Source organism: Scardinius erythrophthalmus, assembly GCF_964197995.2.
Source record: "Scardinius erythrophthalmus genome assembly, chromosome: 15".
Lineage (NCBI taxonomy): Eukaryota > Metazoa > Chordata > Actinopteri > Cypriniformes > Leuciscidae > Scardinius > Scardinius erythrophthalmus.
Genome location: NC_138235.1, coordinates 32254455 through 32273706, shown reverse-complemented (window position 1 = coordinate 32273706; position 19252 = coordinate 32254455). Strand labels below are relative to the sequence as shown.

General features: G+C 38.0%; 2 protein-coding genes across 2 annotated transcripts; one reads left to right on the top strand and one right to left on the bottom strand.

The window, feature by feature from the left end:
* Nucleotides 1-6530: 6530 nt before the first annotated feature.
* Nucleotides 6531-10077, top strand: LOC308703415 (tubulin alpha chain-like). Its single transcript, XM_081386865.1, has 4 exons — nt 6531-6644; nt 8360-8582; nt 8674-8822; nt 8901-10077. The coding sequence occupies exons 1-4, from the start codon at nt 6642-6644 to the stop codon at nt 9879-9881; spliced, it is 1356 nt and encodes a 451-aa protein (XP_081242991.1). The 5' UTR covers nt 6531-6641; the 3' UTR covers nt 9882-10077.
* Nucleotides 10078-10751: 674 nt separating this feature from the next.
* Nucleotides 10752-17986, bottom strand: pmelb (premelanosome protein b; the record flags this gene model as incomplete). Its single annotated transcript, XM_081386536.1, has 12 exons — nt 10752-10887; nt 11086-11179; nt 11304-11509; nt 11591-11696; nt 11776-11865; nt 11981-12175; nt 15096-15461; nt 15547-15708; nt 15786-15926; nt 16058-16204; nt 16998-17111; nt 17932-17986. 12 exons carry the CDS (start codon nt 17984-17986, stop codon nt 10752-10754), a joined length of 1812 nt encoding a protein of 603 aa, XP_081242662.1.
* Between the last annotated feature and the right edge of the window lie 1266 nt (nt 17987-19252).

Sequence of the window (19252 nt, the reverse complement as noted above, 5' to 3'; positions counted from 1 at the left end):
CAGCACACAGGGGGAGGATGCAGCTGCCCCAGCAGGGAATGAGGGGATGGCCCATCCTTTTTAATACTCACTCTTCCATCTGGCCCTATTTAGTTACACCAATACCACATTCTGTCAACAGAGTGTATATATATACATATACACACTACTGGTCAAAAGTAATGATGCTGAATAATGAAAGTTTTATCACAGGAATAAATTAGTTAAAATATATTACAACAGAAACCAGTTCATTTAAATTGTAATACTATTTCACAGTATTACTTTCTTTACTGTATTTTTGATCAAATAAATGCAGCCTTGGTGAGATGAAGAGAATACTTTCAAAAACATTAAAAACCTTAATGTTTTTGATCTGTATGTATATATATATATATAGTGCTCATTACTGAATACAAATTATGACAAGTTAGTAATGTAATCCATTACATTACACATTTTTTAATAACTTGTACCACATTGATATAAAATACATAGATAAAGAAAATATGTCCCTGTCTTTGTTATCAACTATGAAGTTCATTAAACGCTACATTAGTGTTTCCTATAGGGTTCGTGATTGAAGTCCAGGGGGTTTGTGAGTTTAATGAAAAGCTAGAATTATGTAAATCATAGAAATGTAAAATTTAAATAAATCATTTAAAAATAATAATAAAAAAAATGTATTTGAAAGACAAAAGCCTTCCAAAGACATAACAATATTAAATGACTCATGGAGTGATAATTCTAATAATAGTTAATGTGTTCATCAGGAGTTGATTAGACGCAATGTTGAAAAAACCCTGAGAAAAAGTGAAATGATAAATGCTGTGTTGCCTCTTAATTATAGCCACTGGACTAATGGCTGGTCTGTGTGTGAAATTCCACAAAACTAGAAGACCTTCTGATATAAGTGGAGGCTATATAATTAGGGAGAATCAATAAATTATGAAAATTATGAAATGTATATTATCTTAAATACAAGTGGCCCAAAGTAATTATTTTCAGCTATTCTCTTCTCGACAAGCAGTCTAGGAGACACCGAAACACTGAAACTGAGAGTTATGTTAGTATAAACACAATGAAATGCAATATTATGAGGATAAAGGTACATTTCCTCTAGTATATTTCATGTAAGCCCCAAAAGATTATGTTTTCCAGTATCAATATATTTTATGAGCCATCAGATGTTTGTCTTCCGCCAAGGTTACTTGCATGCAAATTTTTTCTGCAGCCATTCTTCTGCAATGCACATAACCTCTGATTTGTCATTGATAAATGTAAAATTCTTACTTTAGCCTATGTCCTTTTTCTCCCTCTTCTCTCTCTTCCCTCTCTTTTTTTTATGCTCAGTGTTCACTGTTTATAGGCTGGTTGCTAACAACATTTGAGCAGTGAAAACAATAAGCCTACCGGTCTCACATAGCTCCTCGTACATGTTTAGAATACTAATGCTTTCCTACAGGCTAGGAATTCTCTGTAATTCTTAAATTTTTGCAGTATTTTATACACCTATTGGTATTCTTTTACTCATTATTAATGTGATTATGCTTGTAACCATTTGCATTATTGTGTATATATATATATATAGTGCTTTCATTTAGCTATTTTTATAGGCAAGATTTAATGCCATATCAATCAACTACTCTGAAACAGACTGCATCTCTCTGTTGCTTTTTCAGCATAATCTCTGATCCTGCTCACTGCAGTGCACAACCCATTAAGACAAGGACCAAAAATCAATATTGTCAATGACGCAGGCGTAAAAAAGGGCTACTGCTATCCTGCATGACCAAGGGGGTATAACAGGAAGATAAAACACTAATATGCAAATTGATATGCAAAACTGACGGACATGATACGATTATCTTTTCATATAGATTAAGAGCTTCTCTTTCACCTTATACTTCCAGATGTTAACTGCTATCACCGGAGGCATTTTGATATCAGAAGATGAACAATAGAGTTTAAATAAATATTAGACAGATTATTGATACTTAATTTATGTCACTTGATTTATGTTTAAACACTGAATAGGCTATCAGTGAACATACAGTATGCTCCTCTTAAGGTTTCTAAAGTTATTTATTGGAATTAATATCCTCCTAACATCTTGAAGTTAAAGACTGAGGGGAAAAAATGGAAGTTGCGATAGTCTTTTCCAGGCTATCCCTATGATGATCGCAACTCTTTTTCTTTTAATCAACAATTGCTCTCAAAATGATGGTTCACATTTCAAGTTCCGTGATAAAAAAGTGGGTAAAGTGGGCTAAAGGTAGGTAAAGTACAAGTAGGCTAAATTACACCCCCCTCCCGATTTTCACACAAGCCCCCCTGAGAATTGTAAAAGCCTGCCCAAGTCGTTTGTCCTGGCGCCGGGACTGGTCTTTTGTTCCCTATTGTGACATATATTCGAGTAACATGGCTTCTCGAACAAGAAAAAATGTAGGGCGGGACTTGATTTTGTCTATGGGAAATTGATTGGATGGTTGAGGTTTGGTTTGCTGTGATCTCATGTCAGGTTGTCCAGCCCTTACACCAGTAAACACGTCATTAGAGAAGAGAAGATGTTCCTGCAAAGGCTAGTTATTTTAGTTAAAGATTATGAGGGCACACAAATTATGCCTATCCATGCATGGATAAATAATTTGTTATAAATACTGCAATATTCCATAAAAAAACCCAAGAATGGCCAGTTTTGATTTTATGATGACTTTAAAAAGTATGGAGGCTTCTTACTAACAACAAAAGCAGTCTTTTAAAGGAGCACTACTGTATTCATGTGTAGAGAACTGCAAGCATTTAGCTGATGTAAAAAAGTCCATGACTCATATGGAGCGAAATATGTGCCATAATTTAACAAACAAATCCAGCATTTTGCAAACAAACTCAATCTACTTTGCAAAGGAAAACTCGACTCGCAAACAAACTCAATCTACTTCGCAAAGGAAAACTCGACTCGCAAACAAACTCGATCCGTTTTGCAAAGGAAATCTCGACTCGCAAACAAACAGAAAGCAATGTGCAAGCACAAAGGTCACAAATGCGTGCAGGCAGATTTTCTCACAAATGCGTCCTGGCAGATTTTCTCACAAATGCGTCCAGGCAGATTTTCTCACAAATGCAGTTGAGCAACTTCCTCCTCTAAAACAGTAGATGGCGCTAAACTATAGGCTAATTTAGCGCTAGTCTCCCAGGAGAAGCTCTGATTTGAAACTTGCCTTTGCCTACAGCTGAGGAAAATGACCGGTGAACGGGTGTGTTTCTGTCTTATTTGATCTATAATTAACCTTTTTGAGGTTTTCTCTTGCCAAACGTTTATTGCATATCTAGACAGAAATCCACATTAGCACCATAAATTAGTGATTATGTCTACACTTGAACGAATCTATTTCTTTCGTTCTCCATAAATGAATGAGAACATTTCATTTAATTGAGCGGCGGGTTTCATTTGTGTGTCCAAAATAATAATTTGGGCACTGCATAGGCTACGTCACAGGCAAGATAAGAAACAATTGTATATTGTTTTTTTTTTTTTTTTTTTTTTTTTGCATTAATTATTTTATTACATTAATTGTTAAGCTGACTGAATTCCAACAAGGCTAAATAAATAAATAAGTGGGAGCCTCCTTTCAATTAAATTAAATGTTCTCATTAATTTATGGAGAACGAAAGAAATAGATTCATTCAAGTGTAGACATAATCACTAATTTAGTAATTTCGCATGAGTCCGATGCAGAAAAAATGACAAAAAGCAACAAGATGGCAGAGCTTTCAGCTTATAGATTCCCCGATCCTAGAGAGTGAAGTGCTACTAAGTGCTAATGTGGATTTCTGTCTAGATATGCAATAAACGTTTGGCAAGAGAAAACCTCAAAAAGGTTAATTATAGATCAAATAAGACACACCCGTTCACCGGTCATTTTCCTCAGCTGTAGGCAAAGGCAAGTTTCAAATCAGAGCTTCTCCTGGGAGACTAGCGCTAAATTAGCCTATAGTTTAGCGCCATCTACTGTTTTAGAGGAGGAAGTTGCTCAACTGCATTTGTGAGAAAATCTGCCTGCACGCATTTGTGAGAAAATCTGCCTGGACGCATTTGTGAGAAAATCTGCCTGGACGCATTTGTGAGAAAATCTGCCTGGACGCATTTGTGAGAAAATCTGCCTGGACGCATTTGTGAGAAAATCTGCCTGGACGCATTTGTGACCTTTGTGCTTGCACATTGGTTTCTTTTTGTTTGCGAGTCGAGATTTCCTTTGCAAAGCGGATCGAGTTTGTTTGCGAGTCGAGTTTTCCTTTGCGAAGTAGATTGAGTTTGTTTGCAAAATGCTGGATTTGTTTGTTAAATTATGGCACATATTTCGCTCCATAGACTCAGAGTTACAGACTGACAACATAGCCAATGGCATAATGCCAAATAGGGTTTGTGGTTTATGTTTAAAGTTTGCTCACCACTGGCAACTGCACAGACCCGTCCCTCCCTTCCTATTCTCATAGTAGCAGGCAGCTGTGAGAGTTCACTGCAGTTTTACAGCCAATAGGGCTTCACTTTATGATGCTTGTTTTGAGATTTTTGTTATGTTGTAAGCACACTTGTGAATGGAGAAACAATATGTGATTTAAATGAAAGTTTGATATTAACTGATATAGTTGGTTATACCGTTATATGTATTTAAACATAAAGGAAATAAGACTGAGTTGGTTGTACTCAGACCCTGCAATTAGGAATGTGTTTAAATAGACACAAACAGGCTTCCAGTTTTTCAGAAACCCAGCAGATGTGAACAACTCACTGACATTGACAGCCCACGTGACGAATACAATGACATCATTTCAACAAAATCTAGGACACAGAGGGAGGAGAGACTGCAAGCAGGACAGTGAGAGGGTTCATCATGGTACCATGCAACACTAGGCCCAGTCTGATAGCATCTGTCTGACTGTTTCTACATTCAGAGATTTTATACTTTAAAGTGTAGCGTTCACAAACTCAACACTGTAAAAAAAAAAAAAAAAAAAAAAACAGTCAGGCAATACAAAATAAAAATTAGTTTAATATGTCCCTGCTGACAATAACAAATCCAATATGGTTTTCTGTATGGTCTTTGCTGTTTTGTGCTGGTCTCTTAACCTATTAAATTATTATTTTATTCAGTATTAGTCAAAAATAATATTTAATTGGTATCAACATGATGCAATATTTCCTCAAACAGTAGCCTAAAGCTGGGTGCACAATGTTGCTTGTCAGACTGTATGAACATGATCCCTGCTGTAAACCATCTCGCACTGTTGGATCTCAGTTCTCAATAATGCAATGTCAGACTGTACGGTAGATGCATTAAAGGGTTAGTTTACCCAAAAATGAAAATGATGTCATCATTTACTCATCCTCGTGTTGTCCCAAACCCATAAGCCTTTTGTTCATCTTCGGAACACAAATAAAGATATTTTTTTATTTTATTTAATTTAATTTCTGTCCCTCCATTGACAGCTACGCAACTACCACTTTGACGCTTCAAAAAGTTCATAAAGAGATTGTAAAACTAATCCATATGAATTAAGAGGTTTAGTCCACATTTTCTGAAAAGACAGTCACTTTATGATGAACAGATTGAATTTGCTGTAGGCTTTTATTCACATTAACTGATGGTAAAGAGAGATAGAGAGAGAGAGAGAGAGCGCACTTCTGTTGCTTTTGATTGCTGATCGCTCACTTAGCATGCGTCATTTGAACTAAAACTAAATCGGATGTGAAAGTGAAAACATGAACTATTGACTTATGTATAACGAGGGGTCCCCTACATTATTACAGGAAGGTGGTACAGTAAGTAAAACGTTTTCTGTACGTAAACATCTGGGTTTTCTGTACCCGGATCTGGGTCCCAAAGCTGCCTCTCAGTGCTTGAACGGACAAATTCACACAAAATTATGTCAACATGCCTGTATAAGTAAGTATCCATGTGAAACATAGTCGGTTATGTTATGTCTTAAGTGAATGTAAACAGTTGAAAAGATAACGTGTGTGTAACAGTATGTTGCATGTTAATCTACAAAAGTTTCTAATCTACAAAAGAAAATCACCTAAAGATAAAATATGGAGCAATATGTCGCCCAACCCTAAGTCAAAAGCTATGATATGCAATACAGTAGTAAATAGTAAATGGCATTTCTGTGTAGGCCTACATCAAATTAGATTTTACAGTAGCCTATAATTTACAATAGGATATCTAGAATGGCTACAAAAAAACCTCATGATGGTTTCATATCTTCATTTATAACAGGTTTAATAACACATTGAATAGATAATAAATGTATAAATGTGTCCTCACTGACATTTTTCATTCAGCAGATCTTAGGACCCAGATAGCAAGGTGACATTGATTCAATGTTGAAATACAAGGCTAATGTTAACAGGTTCATATTCCTGTATGAATATCAAAACTAGAAATGCACTAATCTGATGTGCATTACACTGATTTATATTGGACACTTGCTACATTTTAATCTCTCTTCCTCGTTCCGTCGTCATGCTCATTCAACTCCTCCCCTTCATCCTCAACTGACTGACTCAATCTTGGACAGTGTACTCACAGTATACTCCCCCCAAAAAGAAATTGGCTGCCTTGTGATATTCTCCTCATCGCTCCATCCCCTCCAGAACAATGGTGAGTATAATTATTTTTCTTTACCTTTCAAACATGGACGCGGCAAAGGTTTTCATCCCAAATGTGCTTGTCATTTAATGCTCGTCTGGTATTCTTCAAAGCGGCTCGAGCGGCTTTTCTTTGTCATTCAGCGCGCGCCCTTTCCTTAAAATGGAGGAAAAGCTCGCGACATTGCGACGACGTGTCGACGGCAAAGATTTATTTTTGCAAATAATCTTTAAGTGCTGTAATGCAAAGAATGCTACAGTTAAAATGTTATTCATCGTACTGACATTTAGTTTACAAATGCCTTTGCAAACGCCATCCCGATTACATTCACCCATTCATCAATCCATTCATTCATAACGGTGCCTTCAGAATATGCTCGAAATTACGCGATGATGGTCAAATGCCGTTATAAATAACATAATCAATTTTGGATGATGCAAAAAAAACCTTTTTGGTTATACATCATATTTAGGCTAGTAGTACACCTGTTTTGAGGGTGCATGTCGAAAAACCATCTGACATGATGAAGTGATTATTTTTAATTTTCTTGACGTAGCTTATGCATTGAATATGATTGTCAAAACAGTGTGCATTATCACTGTCTCAATCATTATACATTATATACGATATAATGATCTAATATATTCTTTTATAGCAATTGCTGTATAATTTAAATCACCATGTATTTTAATTGATAAATGTGACTTAAATGATGTCTTAACAAAAATGCACAAATAGATAGATTCCCCCCCCCCATCAGATATTAACATAGAATTTTCTTGAAATTTGCATCCACCCCTCCTCCCATCTGCATGAGGAGTAAACTGGGTGGGGACTGCAGCTGTCTGCAGAAGCTCATGCCAGGCCTGTGCAGCAGATGACTGGATTTCTATTCCTGTTCTATTCCACAGCTGTTATTATCTCCATTGAGATTTTACATTAAATGTGTTCATGCATTTTATTATTTTGCTGATATTGTTTTTACTGAATTTCTGGGAACTGCCTTAGTTTTTATCATGCTGTCTTCAGGGAAATTCAAAGATTCAACCAAATATTCAAGATTAGCATTGACCAAATATAAATATTCAAGAATTGATCATTAAAAAATCCATATTAATCAAATAATATTATGAATTCCCTTCAAATAGTGGACACAGCCCTTGAGAAAATACCATTCAGTTTCTGCATCTAAAAACCTACTATAACTAATGCTCCCAAAATTGAAATCCATACTCTTTCGTAGACCATTGAGATGACAGATAAATGGGAAAAGGTAGATTTCTGTCAACATTTTTATTGTTCTCTTTCAACGGCTAGTCAGACACGGTCTGGCAAGCCTTTTCTGTGTGGGTGGGGCATCCGCCTTGTTCCCATTCTGCAGCCTCATTCCCTTTGAATAAAGAGAACTGACTGCTTTCTTTGTTCTTCCTTTTTGGTAACCTACTAAGTCTTTACTATGCCAGTTCACCTGTTGTATGTCTGTCCTTAAGATAAATATTGTTAATATTGTTTTTTACAGCGCATTTATGGAAGTGTGTTTCTGATGCAATGTCAGTCAGATGTCCATTGTTGTACCTAAAACATTGAACACATTCAAATGACAACAGAACAAGCAAAAGAAAGTCTTTGAGAATGTCTTGAGAGCCAACGACCTTATAAAAAGATTGGTGCTTTTTGTTGTTAACTATAAAAACTATAAAAATTGATTTCCCCATTCCCTTCTACAGCGTGAGTGCATCTCCATCCACGTTGGTCAAGCTGGAGTCCAGATTGGCAATGCCTGCTGGGAACTCTATTGTCTTGAGCATGGCATCCAGCCGGATGGACAGATGCCCAGTGATAAGACCATCGGAGGAGGCGATGACTCCTTCAACACCTTCTTCAGTGAGACTGGAGCTGGAAAGCACGTCCCCAGGGCTGTGTTTGTAGACCTGGAGCCCACTGTCATTGGTAAGAGAATAATACTTCATTTTATCTGTGATATTGTGTGTGTCAAGAGTACTCAGTTTGCTAAAAATGTACTCATGACCTATCTATCCAGATGAGGTGCGCTCTGGGACATACCGTCAGCTGTTCCACCCTGAGCAGCTCATCACAGGAAAGGAAGATGCAGCCAATAACTACGCTCGTGGTCACTACACTATTGGGAAAGAAATCATTGACCTGGTGCTGGACAGGATTCGCAAACTGGTTGGTAGTTGCAAATAAACAAACATAAAATGAATTATATATTATGTTGGGTTACTGACCAACAGGTTTTCTTCTCAGGCTGACCAGTGCACAGGCCTCCAGGGTTTCCTGGTGTTCCACAGCTTTGGTGGTGGAACCGGTTCTGGCTTCACCTCTCTCTTGATGGAGCGTCTGTCTGTGGACTATGGCAAGAAGTCCAAGCTTGAGTTCTCCATCTACCCTGCTCCTCAGGTCTCCACCGCTGTGGTAGAGCCTTACAACTCCATCCTGACCACCCACACCACCCTAGAGCACTCTGACTGTGCCTTCATGGTAGACAATGAGGCCATTTATGATATCTGCCGTAGGAACCTCGACATTGAGCGTCCTACTTACACTAACCTCAACAGGCTGATCAGTCAAATCGTGTCCTCCATCACAGCCTCCCTCAGGTTTGATGGTGCCCTCAATGTCGATCTCACCGAGTTCCAGACCAACTTGGTGCCTTATCCTCGTATCCACTTCCCTCTGGCTACCTACGCCCCAGTGATCTCTGCAGAGAAGGCTTACCATGAGCAACTCTCTGTGTCTGAGATCACTAATGCTTGCTTCGAGCCAGCCAATCAGATGGTGAAATGTGACCCACGTCACGGCAAGTACATGGCTTGCTGCCTGCTGTACCGTGGTGACGTTGTGCCCAAAGATGTGAACGCTGCAATCGCCACCATCAAGACCAAGCGCACCATCCAGTTTGTGGACTGGTGTCCCACTGGTTTCAAGGTTGGCATCAACTACCAGCCTCCCACTGTGGTTCCAGGAGGTGATCTGGCTAAAGTGCAGAGGGCCGTGTGCATGCTGAGCAACACAACAGCTATTGCTGAGGCCTGGGCTCGTCTGGATCATAAGTTCGATCTGATGTACGCCAAGCGTGCCTTTGTGCACTGGTATGTGGGTGAGGGTATGGAGGAGGGCGAGTTCTCAGAGGCCAGAGAGGACATGGCTGCCCTGGAGAAAGATTACGAGGAGGTCGGTGTCGACTCCATCGAGGGTGAAGGAGAGGAAGAGGGCGAGGAGTATTAAAATGGTTACTAAATGTCTAAGATTGAAAACAGTAGACCGTTAATTTACAAACGATATACATGAGGTATCAAGTGTAAAGTCTACTCCTAAATGTTAGAGACACATTCTTGATCAGTTGTTTTATTTATATGGCCAGTATGACTTTTATTTGTGGAATTTGCTTGCCAAATTTTGACTGAATAAATTGATGGTGATCAAAAATCTGTCTATGTGCAATGTTTTAAAAATCTTTTTTGTGGAAGTTAACATAGGCTTTTGGTTTTAAGACATTCTGGGCATTCAAGACAAGTAATCTGCTTACTAACCTTGTTTGGCTTCCAACAACTTGAGATGAAGGAAAAGTAGATTAGTAGTCACACAGCAGTCGGTATTAAGGCCATTCTAGATTTTTAGGGAGGTGCAAATGAGTTACAGCAGTGGTATGCTTGCATGAAAGAAGGAAAGCAGGTCATGGTATTAAAAGGTCTTATAGTGAAAAACCTTAATTAAATTGATTGTAGACACCAATGTCGAAGATAATGAGGCCAGAAAGTAATGGCAGCTTTTGTGATATTTTATTCAATTGCGTAAAAAAAACATGGATAGGGTTCCAGAGGTCATTTAAATGCCAACATGTTGTTAAATATGCTTTGTTGGCTCAAATGACAGTTGTTTCCTATTCAAGTTTAAAGTACAAAATTTAAGACAAATGCTGTAATTAAAAACAAGGTTTTGTAGAAAATGATTTGGGGTCAAATATGTGTATAAAAATCCAAACATTAAAGATTAAAAAAATTAAATGATAAAAAAGGTTGATGCTTTTACACTTCAAAATAGTGCTAACGTAACATTTCTTTTTCAGGTCAATTTTCATTGGCTTTAAAGTAAAATTCACACTACTCCTTTTTTCTGATCCACCGTCTGCTGGTTCACCATGCTCCAGAAGAGCGCTGGTACAGAGCTCACGCCAGCGTTGTTGGATTGGCATGCAGGGACCTCAGTCAGCCTTTGATACCCTTTAAGACGTCTAGAAAAGTGGAAAAATAAGGCCAGTTTATTGTCTTCCAACCAATTTTTACCAGTTAATGTTCACACCAATTTGATTACTGATTAAGCTTTAGTAAACCTAAAGGAACACTTTGAATAATTAATAATAATTCATGAATGATTCATGCCAGCTAAATAAATCAGTGCGTGGATATTACGCTGTGTTAAAATGACTCACTTATATGCAAATGCCACTGCACCCAATGCTGATGCAACAGTCAGGATGGCCAAAAACAGGGCAGCGACACCTGCAGATGTCAACCTAGAACCTGCTAAATTTGGCACCGAGATAGAGACATGCAAGATGATTCAATAGCACAATAACTCTGAGCATTTTGAAGAACTGTTCTCATTCTGGCGCACCATGCATGACATTTCAACAGTGAATAAACTCACCTATGTTAATATTAACCCTGGCATTTGTGACAGCCAGACTGACATCATTTGTCATAGACACATTGATGCAGAAGATCCCAGAGTCGTTGAAGAAGTGTCGAAGGATGAGTTGGCAGTCTGAGGAGGGGCTCACAGCATTGCAGATGGTCATAACTGGCATATGGCAGTCTGCATCCGACACTACAGTGCACACTTCAGTGGGTAGGCTAAAAAGGAGCAGGTAAGGTCATGAATTCTCCATCAGGCTATATTTTGTGGTTCCAACTTCATGCTTTGCCAGACCTCACCTTCCCTGGCAGGAAACAGTGAAATCAACAGCATTCTGCTCCATCTCTGTTAGCAGAAAACCATTAGCTACAGCCACCTGGACGATCTGCACACTCTCAATGCCCTCTGAGGATACAAACATACATTATTCTTCAATGAAGGTCTGTAATGCATCATTAAAATACAAGTGGTCAAAGAATCTCACCAATAATCTCAATATCTGTGGCAAAGGATCCATAACGGTAAATAACACAGTCACTTGTGTCTTCTTTCACAATCGCCTCCATGTCAGCAGCTGAAGTTTTGGAAAATCATATGTAAATTTAAATATATATTTACATCATTTATAATTAACTATAATTAAAAATCTCTGAATATAAAAAAAAGACAAAAAGAAAACTGCAACTCACTATTTGTCTTCAGTTTTGTCTTTGTCGCAGTATTCACTGTTTCGGACATCTTAGATCCAGATCTTAGGTTAAAGACCTTCTCAAGGCTGGATCTTGTTGGAACTTCATTTGTAGGTGCAGCAGGTGGAATGGTTTTCATTGTAGATGCAGGAGTGGATTTCAGAATGGGAGCTGAAGGCTGACTGGAAGCATCATCTGTAAATTCATAAAGTAAAAAGTAGGATAATTTTAGCACTTATGTTTTTATAGCCTATGTTATGCTCTCTAGTATTTCACACAGGCATATCTAAATAAACAGTGGTGGCCAGTAACAAACTTTATTAGGATATTTACATTTTTATTGATGTTTTTATTTAAATCGTTTATAACGCTCCTCGTTATTTCGAAACAAAGGAATCAAACCGCTCCGAAACCGAGATATTCGATTCACTTGAAATCGATTATTTTCGATGAACCCGTTGAAGTTGTTCACAAATCACAGGGAACGATTCATTAGCGAATTGGCTTGATCTGATTGCAGACAGTCGACAATTCACTGATTCAATGAATTGGTCGGAGCGAGTCTGACTCTGAATTTAGTCTTGTAACGACTCAACGAGCCAAGAAAAGTAATGTGATCCCCAGAGCTTGAGTTTTCTACTGTTTCCGCGAAAAGTAAGTCACTAACTATCTATCTATTAGTATGTAGTATTTTAGTATCTCCACACACACACGACACACACACACCAGGTATATCAGGTTAATGATATCTTCTATTGCCGAACTAACCCAAACCAGTGTGCATGCAGGGTATGCACGTGCAAATGGACCTGGGCCGATAGGGGGCCCGCCCATGGGGAACTTTTAATTAAAACGAAGGAATTCATTTTTCATTTGTCATGTGTAGTAATTTCTTGTTTCTCCATAATGTATAATTTCTCCATCATTTCTTGTAGCCTATGTGTTTATTATTTTTTGCACCCCGCGGTTGCCATAGAACTACGCAGTATTTTTTTTATATGACGCTGCATCGCCGCGCCAAATTAAAAAAAGAAAACACAGTGTGAGAGTCGAGAGGTTACTAACCGCTAGATAACTGAACATTAAAGGATGGAGAAATACAAACATAAAAGTGGGGCCTTAAAGAGAAAAGAGAAGATGGAGAAGTTTGTCGCGACACAAAAACTACCCAAAATAGACAGGTTTTTTTTTGCCAACCTAGTGCAAATGACAACGATGTCGAAGGTGAGAGAGAAGTTTTGTCAGCTAATATTAGCAGTTGCACGTCTATGGATGAGAACAACAATGCAGCTGACATTCTTTCCATCGAGAATGGACAAAGCCGTGAATTAAACACCAATGACATCGTGGATGAATTTTCCGAAAGAAAGGCCCGGAGAATGCAACTAAAATGAGTGAGTAGTTTAATGTTTTTACATTTTGGACCGCTGTGCCAAGGCTAGTTAATTATTGACATTGGCTGTGCCTTGTTTGTTTTACACTTGTTTTTGTTGCGTTCTGGTTGTGAAAAGTTGTTGGGTAGAGTGTATTTTTTTATGGTATTGTTTGGTATGGTATTTTCTCGATACACTATCTTCGATGTACTTGGGGGGCGGGGTTAGGGGGGGCCGTAAAATTTGTTTTGCATATGGGCCCGGGACTGACTTGCTACGCCACTTACCCAAACCAAACATAACCCTCATATTTAACCATCTATATATATAACCATATATATAACCATACATAACCATCACAGAAACATGTGAAAAACACTATTTTTAAATAGAAACATGTTTTGACCGATGTATAAGCCTTTTTTAACTGATGGCCATTAAAATGTCCTCATTAGGGGTTTGTCATAATATTTCACTATAAAAGTGAGGACATTTGACCCTCACAATTACAGGGCTCTCAAGTTTTACCAAAAGCTTGGAGTGAGATCACATGCGGTTAGGGGAGGAGCCCTAATGGAGCCCCGCCCCCATATGTCCCCGCCCCCCAATTTGACCCATTGTTCATAATTAACCAGCCCAAATTGAAATTATAACAATTGGTAAATCTGATAAATGACAGAGCAATTCATCACATCAAATATACTCTTTAATGTTATATTTCAAAATTACAAATAAGTTATACAAAAATATAACAAATTGCTCCAAACAGTTTGAAAAAACAAATCTTTTTGCATTTTGAATGTGTCTAGTCAAAATGGTATAATTATTTATTGTGTGGTGCATGGGACATTGTGAACAAATGACATATTAGAGTATTATTAAGGTGTGTGTGTGTGTGTGTGTGTGTGTGTGTGTGTGTGTGTGTGTGTGTGTGTGTGTGTACACAAGAGTACACACTCCAGCTTATGAAATGTGTTTTGTGTTTGAAAAATACAAATGCAATGGCAATGATTAATGTATGCTTTCACAGGATATAAAATATTACCCAGAGCACTCTGCTTTAATACATGTAGCCTTAATGTAACTAGAAAGACTATTAATACAGTATAATATATAATTTAAAATAAAATAAAATAAACTAATTTAAATGTATTTAAAATAAAATGAAGAAATACATCTTCATTCCTTCCCATACCCACTAACATTCCCTTAATTTAAGAAAACGTAAGCTAGTCAAACTGAGCCAAAGCTTCTGGCCTGGTTGCAGAGTAGTTGTAGAGTTTTTGACTGCAACAATAATAATGTATACGATGGGTTATATATTAAATGTTCTAGCCTAAAAATGTTAGACGAGCTTTCTTCCAACTTACCTTCTCCATCACGACGTGTGTTCACGCGATGTTGTTGGTTACCTAGTAACGAACGTACGGTGGCCGAGAATGTTCCGTCAACTTCCGTGTGTTCGCGCATCTGTGTTGCCTTGTAACAAACGCAATCTGGCCGAGATACGTGCTGGCGGCAGGAAACTTCACTTTGTGTGCCTGCGCCTCGTATACAACGTTATATATAAAGCTCGCAGGACAACTTGGTTGACATTGCCTTTTCAGCGTGAGAAATACACGGTGTGGCGTGTGAGCGTGTGAACTGGTTGAATTGCGTGTGTCTCACGCCCAATGCGTGAGACTTGAGAGCCCTGCAATTATAGCCAAACCTGTACACACACATAGAACAATGCTGGGCACCTGTAGTGATGTGTTCAGTTGAGGCAATGGGGCTCTCAGAGGTGAGGGTGTTGGTAGTGGTATGAGTCTCAGTCGGAAGGTTTGGTGGAGTTGCACAAGATGAATCCGGAATAGCTGCTTGTACGACAACTTGAGGCTTGAAGGCACCAGATGCCATGTAAGTGTGCGTGACGGTGAGTTCCCTGGAGATTACAGTGCCACTGCCATCCCCGAAATTCCAGTTAAAAGTCACGTCAGATTTGCTCAGGTATTGGCTGGGGTCGTGAAGGGTGATGCTGAAGGCCACCGCTCTGTTCTGGATAAATTTCCGATCGCCTTCATCTTTGTCATTTACCTGAGTCAGGGAAACCGCAAAGGGAATCTGGTCTAGAAACACAGAGATAAAATAGTTTCATTAGATCTGAAAACCAAACTAAACAAAAGATCGACATTCTGTTTACATTATGCTTACCTGTAATACTAAACTGTGTGGATGCATATCCAATAGGGATGAATTTATCTTTTTGCCTGTAGTGATAGATGACAACATCCATCATATAAGAGCCAAGAGGAACATCATCAGTGCCGATGGTCAACGATGAAGAAGGGCCATCGCGCACTTGCCAGTATTTACCTGTCAAACACAATAGCGGATTGTCAGGTAGGTGAGATAACTGCACATTACAGTAAAGTAAGTGTTTCTTTCCTTACCGCAGGTTTTCCATACAAACACATATGGAGGTTGCTTTTCCCCCTGTCTGGAAAGGAGAGGAGCATTAGGGAACACAGCGTTCCATGCATCTACAGAGTTCTCCTCAGGATAGACAGGCTCTCCTTCATGGAACTGTGTGCCTAAATTAGAAAGTTGACATTTTTGTGCATTATTATTAATACAACTAAACTTTTGTTGGTCATAGTACTGGCAGCAGAATATACATTTTCATCTTTGTAAATAGGGTGAGATAAAGATCATAGAAATATACCGTTGAAAGTGCCGTTTTTTGCCCAAACAACTTGTCCATCTGGCAGGACCTTCTGGTTGTGAGGGAACACAATGTCAATGGTGAAGGTGATTCTGGCACCGGTCAAGGTGGGTGCATCATTTCCCACTTCAAACTTCAATTTTCCACCTGTAGAAATGTACATTTATGCATTTGACAAAGGGGGGTTTCACAGCGATGCCATAGAAGAACCATTTTAGGTTCCTCAAACCTTTTTTTCTTAGTGTGAAGAGTATTTGAATAATCTAAAGAACCGTTTTGCACTATAAAGAACCTTGTGTGGAATGGAAAGGTTCCATGGATGTTAAAGGTTCTTCATGGAACCAAAGATGTCAATAAAGAACCTTTATTTCTGTCAGGACCACTATCATCAAATACGATTGACAGTTAGGATTGGCGGTATGGTTCTGTTCTGTACAAGAACTCCCCATCCATGCATGGATAAGAGCAGGGAGAGCAGCAAAAAAAAAACCCTTAGGGTAAACAGAACAGAACCAACATGTCTTGCAGATATCATTAATTAATTTAAATGTACAACATAATTAGAGAATTTTAGTCTGATTCAGGGGGAATCAGAATGCCAAATCCTGAGTGGACGAGAGGAGGGTAATTAGCTCCTGAGAAACGCGATAGCTGTTGATAATACTGAAGGAGCTTATATATGAATACAGTGATAGGCGTCGTATTCCATTCTGTAAGTAGATGTGGATCAGTTAGTTAATGTGAGCTTGACTAACGTTTTTAAGAGTGTAAATCACCTTGCATTGCATTCAAGATATAAGTTTTTATCAATTCACGCGAATCAAACCCATGACTTTGCAACATGCTCTACCATTTGAGCTACAGAACACTAATGAAACAATTTTTTTAACATGTTGATGTAATGATGTAGAAAATATATTTCTTGACTAAATTTTATTACCTGTCCAGCTGTTTTTGTTGAGCGGGTCTCCATCTTTCAACACTGGGAACTGTTTTGTATTCCATGTCTGATATTGATTGAATCTGGGTTTTGAGTTGCTTCTGTCAACTTGTCCTTATGCAGAAATGAAAAGTTGGGAAACTGCAATGAGATTATTTAGTGGAAACTGAAAATGATTTGAGAGAAAATGCTTTGAAAGCCCTTAAACTCTAAATGGGTGACTGACTCACTTATTAACTTTAAAGTCTGCAATTGGTTGAGAGAATGAGAGTCGGGGCATGTGACCGGATAAGATATTCAGCACACTTTCTGCAGTGTGACCCCAAATCCTGTGCATGTGATGGTCAGCTGTACATGTGAACATACTTTTGGTTTTACTGCATAAAGGACAGGCTTGCTCGCCGATCAAAGCGAATAGGCTAGCATAACTCAAAAATCTGAATGCAATACTAAAATTTTGAATGATTGAAACCAAGAAACAGCTGGTGCTGTGCCAATCAAAACCATTACATTATAGGTATAAAAGACTTGTCATATTACAGTAATGCTTCTGGGCCATTTTGTATTTTTACGTCCTAGGATACATTATTTCCTATTTGATCTGATTAGCTAATGCACATTGCATCTAATCTTGGAAAATTCCAAGACATACTTTTAATGAATATAACGGGGTCAAGGAGATAAGGACGTTGTCATGCAGCATTAAATACCCGTAAGGTTTAGGAATTGTAGTAGGGAAGGTTTTAACAGTCCAACAAAGACAAAATAATACCCTCCAGCAACATTCACTGAAATAGTTAACTATCAAGTTAATTTTCTTTCGGCTTTGCTGGTAAACACAATTCCAAGTATATGATATACAAGAACATGGTGCTGCGTCTAATTAATAAAACACACAATAAATATAAATAATATTGAAATAATGTTTACTTACTTGTTAAAGCCACAGACAAACAGGTCACTATCAGTATTCTTGAAAGTAGCTTCATTGTGTCACTTTGTTGTTGGCACTTTAATGACTTTCGGCTTCAGAAGCATCGCTCTTTATATAGCCACACCATACAACTGTGGCTGAATAGCCCCTCCCATAACTTAAGACCATCCACACACACACACACACACACACACACACACACCTACACACACACACACACACACACACACACACACACACACACACACACACACACACACACACACACACACACACACACACACAGTGTGTAGGTTACTTTCATCTTGACACCTCTAACCTTATTATTTATTCTCAGGTTAGGTAAAGTAATTAAAGTCTGGCCTAAATTATAAGCATTAAGAATGCTTAATATTTAGTCAGAAGACTGTGGTATGCTTTTGCTCAAGTCTTAAACGATAAAAATCATTTTTTTTTGTAATCAATTAAATCAATCAAATTTCTTTTAATTGGTTACTTTTCTTTTTATAGTAAACAAAAGTGTTAAGGCAAATAAAACTTAAAGTATAAAATATAATAATCACACTTTCAATCAAAGTTGTAGTCATCTCTGGGCTTCTTTGTCTTTAGCTTCGAGTTTGTCCTCATCTCTAAGCTTCTAGGTGTCGGGGATGCTGATACGACACACACACAGATAAATGTGCTGTATGTCCTAGTGATGCTGTGCAAGAGTTATCAGATTACAATTCCATTTAATATTACTTGCACTAATTGAATTCATTTATGAATTATGCTGATCAGTCACGCATGTGCACTTAAAAAAAATAAAGGTTCCACTTTGAAACTAAAGTATTTTATTATTAAAAATATAAGGGGAAACCAAAAAACAAAATATAGATTTGAAGAACTTGTAAGAAAACATCAATAACATCTACTTACCAAAAAAACATTTAAAATGTAAAAGAAAAAAAAAGTACAAATAGTTCCGAAGCGCTGCAAACAACCACTGAACAACCTTTTGTTTAAGAATGTAAAATACTTTATTTGACATAATGAGTCTTATTTTTTAAGAGTCACATTGAGATTACAAGCTCTTTTCCAAGCTGAGCTTCTTGTAATGAGGAACGAAGCTGGAGAATGCTTACATGTGATATAAGTGGAGCACTGCATGTGGCTGGAAATCTGACGCTTTTAAAGGCTTTCTTTCTTAATTGGGTCAGTGGCCATAAGCATCTTAAGGTTTTTTGATATTTTATTTTATTCTTTTTACATATCCTTACAAATGCAATAGAATGAGTTTTGGTAAGATAAGCTTGCAAGTGTTCATTTTGAGATGTGTATG

Coding starts and splice junctions, on each gene's coding strand:
- LOC308703415 (XM_081386865.1), top strand. Junction 8,583..8,673: donor CCTGGAGCCCACTGTCATTG/GTAAGAGAATAA, acceptor CTATCTATCCAG/ATGAGGTGCGCTCTGGGACA. Junction 8,823..8,900: donor TGGACAGGATTCGCAAACTG/GTTGGTAGTTGC, acceptor TTTTCTTCTCAG/GCTGACCAGTGCACAGGCCT.